This window comes from Trichosurus vulpecula, chromosome 4 (genome assembly GCF_011100635.1).
Source record: "Trichosurus vulpecula isolate mTriVul1 chromosome 4, mTriVul1.pri, whole genome shotgun sequence".
Taxonomy (NCBI): Eukaryota; Metazoa; Chordata; class Mammalia; order Diprotodontia; family Phalangeridae; genus Trichosurus; species Trichosurus vulpecula.
This window is the reverse complement of record NC_050576.1, coordinates 158,112,409-158,118,940: the sequence shown is the minus strand read 5'-3', so window position 1 is coordinate 158,118,940 and position 6,532 is coordinate 158,112,409. Positions and strand designations below refer to the sequence as shown.

Below are 6,532 nucleotides of genomic sequence, written 5' to 3'. Positions count from 1 at the left end.
TATTAATTAATTAATTGGTTAAACAGAATGGACAACACCAAGTTGGTTGTAGGGTGAAATTCTGAATACTGAAAATCAATTTTCATGTGATTCAGTGAGAAGAAAAAAAGTTTGTAAGGTAGTCATAATGAGTCATTACAGGGATGGGGTCAAACAGATTTAAACCTGCCTTTAAAGCAACTTGGTGATTTATCCTGTGAAAATAATAGACAAGTAGTTGTATCAGGAGGGCAGAGTTTATAATCTCAAAGAGGATCATAAACATGTCTGAAAGGTTCGGAACCGCCGGATATAAGAAACTCTCAAAGTAGAAGGCAGAAGAATCAAAACATTTATTTAGGCTCCACAGTAACCAACCCATGAACCAGAAGCCCCATTTTGATATGTTGATCAAAATCTTCCAGGCCCAATAAGTACGCCTTGCAAGAGTAACCAGGAGGCTACAGAGAAGCATGATTGCGTAAAGCAAAATCATGCTTCCCCCTCGATGGTAATAAGATTACCCACTGGCCTGAAGTCTTTGTTCAGCTTCCTCCCGTAGATCAGCTCTGCTACTGACAGCTCCTGCCTCAGCTGTGTCTGTGGCTGAAACTGACGTAACTGTCGTAACTGCCTCTGTAACTGCCTCTGGCTCCAACTGTCGCTGTAACTGTCGCTGTAATGGCCTGAAGTCTTTGTTCAGCTTTCTCCCGTAGGTTAGCTCTGCTACTGGCAGCTCCTGCTTCAGCTGTGGCTGTAACTGACGTAACTGTCGTAACTGCCTCTGTAACTGTCGTTGTAACTGTCGCTGGCTCCAACCGGAAAAGGAAGAGAGAGCTCTTCAAGCTGTCCTCTCCCCTCTTATAGAGTTTTTGACATCATCAAGCTCCGCCCAAATGACCAGGGCCGATTGGTTCCTGAGTTGGCTCCTCCCCCTAGGGTAGACCAGGTTCTGGAGCTAACACCTCCCCTCAGCCAGCCCCATGACTCATCACACAGGAAGTTCTGGTCCTGCCCCGGAAGAGCAAGCCCCAGCGTCCAGGGAAGCTCAATGAGGTAAACTGAGTCATTCAAAGAAAACAAAAGGCCATTCTGGTTACACTCCACCCCTTGTTATAGGATACATAATCTAATCAGCCATGTATCCTAGAACATACATTGTGATCCAATTACAAAGGAAACTAAAACATATCATTCATTATAAAGCAAAGCATATCATTTGGTGACATTCCTAAATATTGGTTTACGATTCAAATGTGATCCACCCCTAGGTCCCAGCAAGATAATCTCTTCAATCAATCATCCCCAAAATAATTATTAATAATTCAAATGTCCACCCCTAAATCCTTGTATCCATTACATAGGATCAATAATATCATAACAATAAAACAACACAGCAAGGATAACACAAAATAAGTAAACAGAACACTATCATCATTTCCACCCCCCTTGAACGATTGGGGCTCAAAATCTTGGGGTGAGGGGTGAAGGTCTCATTTTCCATAGCTTCTTCATGCTGAAATTGGATGTAGAGATGGCCCTGCCCCCAAAAAGTCCCATTCCAGAGGTCATTTCTTTAACGAGCTGGCAGGAATTCCAAGAATGCTACATGCTTAGGCAGTCACCGGAAAGTGCAGGGTGCTTAAGCCTGAAGGAAACAAAACTAGCAACAAGGTTAGCCAAAACAAAGGACAAAAAGAATAGACAAGCATGGACTATAATTCTTCAAATAAAATCATCTCAAGTTTGGTTGAGATTTCAGTTATGCAAAGATCCAACATCAGAGCCAAACTCAGGTGGGAAATGTTTCTTTTCAAAAGGAACATAATGAGGAAGCCAAGAGGATCCCATCCTAGACAGAGACTAAGATTGTCCTCTCAGCCTTTCCCCAAATGTACAAGTTTTCATCCGTTAATCACACAAGGTCACCTTCAGTCTGAGTGGCTTGTAGGCTTGCAGGAGCAGTTCTTATTTCCCTATTTCTCGTGTTATCAAGTCCTCTATACATTCTGTATAATTCATTGGTTGGAATTCCATCTATCATTTCAAAACCTACTCCTGCTCTCAATAAAGCAGTAAACATTTCTTTCCTTGTTACTCTCCTTGGCGCCAAGTTTGCTGGTTATTCACCCTTCTCTCTCGAGGAGATCTATCCCCTCCCCAGTCACCTAAGTCATGTAACTGTAAAATCTTATTTATCACTGTTGTAAGACGGCTCCCTACTTCTCCAAGTAATAAATTCAAAATTAGTTGTTTATAAGCAGGGGGAGCTGTCTTAATTATTAAATTCCTATGAGGCAGTTCCATTGAATCATTGTAATATTTGTCTGCAGTTCCTGTCATAATGGCAGTCTTCATTACCTCCTCCTTTAGTCTCATGATACAATCTCTAAGTGAATACCAGGGTCTGTGCTCAGTGGGCCACATAGAATCAGTAGCATATCTCTTATTGCATCCCACAGCGGCTAATGCCAACAGAGTAGTCCTGCTATCACCATCTCCTTGCTGATGATGTTCCCTAAAAGCTTGTTGAACTAGAGGATCATGGCTGATACCTATGAATCTCATGCAGTCTGTCCCATCTACTGATATTCCACCGGCCCCTTGATCACTGAGTCTTACCATCCAAGATATCAATGGTTCTCCTATTCTTTGGCTGAATCTACTCAAAATATCTGTGACCTCTTGCGGTGAGAAATCTTCCTGAATTTCCCTTGTAACTGAATCTTCACCTCGGGTTTCTGTCTTCCTCCTTTGTATGGGTCGAGCCCTTGTCTGATCATTTAACCATCTCCTATTCTCTGTGTGAGGCACATCCTGAACCCCAGTAGTGTTTTGTGCCTCAGCCCCTAACATTGTCTCATTCTCTCCCCACTCACTTCCTCTGCCACCATGGCTAGGACGAAGCAGGCAGTCAGGCTCTTTCTGGGCTGGGTTGAAATGCACTCTGGGCTTTTTTGGTCTCCTGTTGCTCTTAGCCACATTAATAGAAAAGTTCTCATTTGAGTCAGTTTGGTCTCCTGCTATCTGAGATTCCTCTTCTTCCTGTGGGGTAGGAGTGCCTCCATGTCTTTCACTTAATCTCAATCTTTCGTATACTAGCCGGTAGGCTGATAACACTATCCAGCTTTGCCTAGATAGTGATGCCCCTGACTGAATCCCAACTTCTCGTAAACACTTTTCCAAATCCCTAGGATCTCCTCTCCGTAGCCTTGGTTCCCAGTTTTCACAGGGTCCAGCTTTTTTAGCCAATTCTTTTGCTAGGGAGGAATAAAATGGATCCTCCCATCCTGGGATATTCATCTCTTCCTCTGAAATTGTTCTGCTTCTAAATAGAGATCTTATACCTAGCGATCCTGTTCGTGACGCCAAATGTATCAGGAGGGCAGAGTTTATAATCTCAAAGAGGATCATAAACATGTCTGAAAGGTTCGGAACCGCCGGATATAAGAAACTCTCAAAGTAGAAGGCAGAAGAATCAAAACATTTATTTAGGCTCCACAGTAACCAACCCATGAACCAGAAGCCCCATTTTGATATGTTGATCAAAATCTTCCAGGCCCAATAAGTACGCCTTGCAAGAGTAACCAGGAGGCTACAGAGAAGCATGATTGCGTAAAGCAAAATCATGCTTCCCCCTCGATGGTAATAAGATTACCCACTGGCCTGAAGTCTTTGTTCAGCTTCCTCCCGTAGATCAGCTCTGCTACTGACAGCTCCTGCCTCAGCTGTGTCTGTGGCTGAAACTGACGTAACTGTCGTAACTGCCTCTGTAACTGCCTCTGGCTCCAACTGTCGCTGTAACTGTCGCTGTAATGGCCTGAAGTCTTTGTTCAGCTTTCTCCCGTAGGTTAGCTCTGCTACTGGCAGCTCCTGCTTCAGCTGTGGCTGTAACTGACGTAACTGTCGTAACTGCCTCTGTAACTGTCGTTGTAACTGTCGCTGGCTCCAACCGGAAAAGGAAGAGAGAGCTCTTCAAGCTGTCCTCTCCCCTCTTATAGAGTTTTTGACATCATCAAGCTCCGCCCAAATGACCAGGGCCGATTGGTTCCTGAGTTGGCTCCTCCCCCTAGGGTAGACCAGGTTCTGGAGCTAACACCTCCCCTCAGCCAGCCCCATGACTCATCACACAGGAAGTTCTGGTCCTGCCCCGGAAGAGCAAGCCCCAGCGTCCAGGGAAGCTCAATGAGGTAAACTGAGTCATTCAAAGAAAACAAAAGGCCATTCTGGTTACAGTAGTTTAAATTAATTCTGTTAATCAGTATGAGATATATCAAGATAGTGTTCTGGAATGAGAGATAGAGACCCTGACATACTGGCCATTATGAGTCTCCCCAGGAAAAAAAAAGTAAAGCCACATCTGGGACAGCTGTCACTAGAAAAGTGAAAAAGGCAGGGGGTACTGAAGGAGAAGTTTATCCGATATTCAGTCATTTAAATAAAAAAGAGGCCATCCAGTAGCTTCTGGGTTTGATTACTTTGGCTAACTTGAAACTAAATTCATTTATTTCTATCTTGCTGAAGAGGTGAAAATATAGTTACAATGAAAATGTAACTTTTTAATGCACACTATTTAAACATTATCCTATAAGATTTTTTTTTTGCCTTTTAAATATCAGTGCTCAGAGCCAAAGTTTCTCTTATCTCACCTCAGTTACAAGATTGAGTAAGGACAAAAATAAACATTATGTTGGGCTTTTAAAATTTTTTAACACAACCCAACTCATGGGGCTATAAGGAGCATCAATGAAGAAAAAGTACATAAAATTCTCAGTAAAGTGTAAAGCATTAGGTATGATTTAACTGCCATGTGTATATGTGTACACAAAAATGTGTATATGTATGTATATTTTATATACACATACTGCATACATACACATACACACGTAAGATGTGTATATAAATATATAGGTGGATATATATGTGTATATGTATATGAAGTAGCACATACTTGTATGTATGTGTGTGTGTATACACACACACACACACATACACACACACACGTGTGTGTGTCTTATTGTGTTTCTTTTCTACAGAGAAGTCTCTTGATGGCCTCCTTCATGTCCTTATTCCTCAAACTATAGATAATAGGGTTGAAAAAGGGGGCAAGGACAGCAAACATCACGGCAATGGTTGTGTCCCAGAATGGAGGGTAAGTAGCTGAAAAACGTAGATACATGAGTCCCACACTGCCAAAGAACAATAGGAAGACAGAAATGTGGCTGGCACAGGTGGAGAAAGCCTTTTGGCGACCCTCTGTGGAGGGTATCCTTAGGATCACAGTGATAATTCGAATGTAGGACAGGGCAATGATTAGGCCAGTAGAGAGGATGGCAATAGCATGGATTATATCTTGCACCAGGACCATAGAGGTATCTGTGCAAGCCAAATTAAGAACAGGGGCAAAGTCACAGAAGATCTGATGGATCTGATTGGAGCCACAGAAGGGTAGGGTGGAGATCCATGCAATCTCGGGGAATAAGACAAGGAAGCCAAAAACACAAGAACCAATGTTCAACTGGGCACAGAGCTTGGGGGTCATTATGGTTGGGTATCTAAGGGGATTACAGATAGCAATGTACCTGTCAATGGCCATAGTCATCAGCAGGATACCCTCAGTGTTTCCAAGTGAATGGAAGAAATACATTTGTAGGAGGCAACCAGTGAAGGAGATGGTCTTTTGGTCACTGACCAGGTTTGAGAGCATCTTGGGGATAGTGGCTGTGGTATACCAGATCTCTAGGAAGGAGAAGATACTGATGAAATTATACATGGGGTTATGGAGCCGGGCATCCAGTCGTACAGCAATAAAAATCATAAGGTTCCCAGTGACAATGAAGAGGTAGGTGAGGAGCAAAGGAATAAAGAACAGGCGGCCCCCTTCCTGAAACTGAGGGAACCCAGAGAAAAGAAACTCTGTCACCCATGATTGGTTCTTATTCTCCATATCACGGGAAGAATCACCTGCAAAAAGAAGAAAGAATTAATACTGGCTCCGTGTATCAGAAGGTCAGATCTTTTGGTCTATTTTAAAACACAAATCAACACTGTCTCACTTCCCTTCCCCACCTCCAATTTGCTCAGCGCTTTAAATTCATATGATTTAGAGTTGGGGGGGAGACCTCAGAAATTATCTTGTGTCCTTCCTTCTTTTGCTTTTAATAAAGTACTTTGAATATTCCCATTCCTCACTACAGTCCTTCTCTGATGTCTCCTCCTTGTGTGGAGGAGATCCCAGGTTCCTAAAGGCCAGGCCTCCCTCCACTTCTTGATAGCCCCATCTCTAACACCCTTCATTTCCACTGGTGGAAGAAAGTTACAGCAGCTTTTCTGAAAAAAAAATATTTCTCCAGGGGTCAAAAATTTATTTCTACTGAGTTTTCCCTTGGTGACCACAGTTCTAGGGAAAGATCAGAGAAAGAGTATGATGGGGGCACTCAATAGAGCCCTAAATTTGGTGAAGAAGGAAGGAGCTGACTATGAGTAGAGGCGCAAATGCCCCTGCTTATTACGTAATGCTGGTGAAGTTGCTTCACATTTAGGCACGTTGGTT

The 6,532-nt window shown here is 43.0% G+C and overlaps 1 protein-coding gene across 1 annotated transcript; it reads right to left on the bottom strand.

Annotated features, from left to right (window-relative positions):
* Positions 1-4,993: 4,993 nt before the first annotated feature.
* Positions 4,994-5,932, bottom strand: LOC118848638 (olfactory receptor 6K3-like). The gene has a single exon (XM_036757630.1). It carries the CDS (start codon positions 5,924-5,926, stop codon positions 4,994-4,996), a length of 933 nt encoding a protein of 310 aa, XP_036613525.1. The 5' UTR covers positions 5,927-5,932.
* Between the last annotated feature and the right edge of the window lie 600 nt (positions 5,933-6,532).

Excerpts from the sequence above, each read along its gene's own strand:
- LOC118848638 (XM_036757630.1), bottom strand. The coding sequence starts at position 5,926 with ATGGAGAATAAGAACCAATCATGGGTGACAGAGTTTCTTTTCTCTGGG.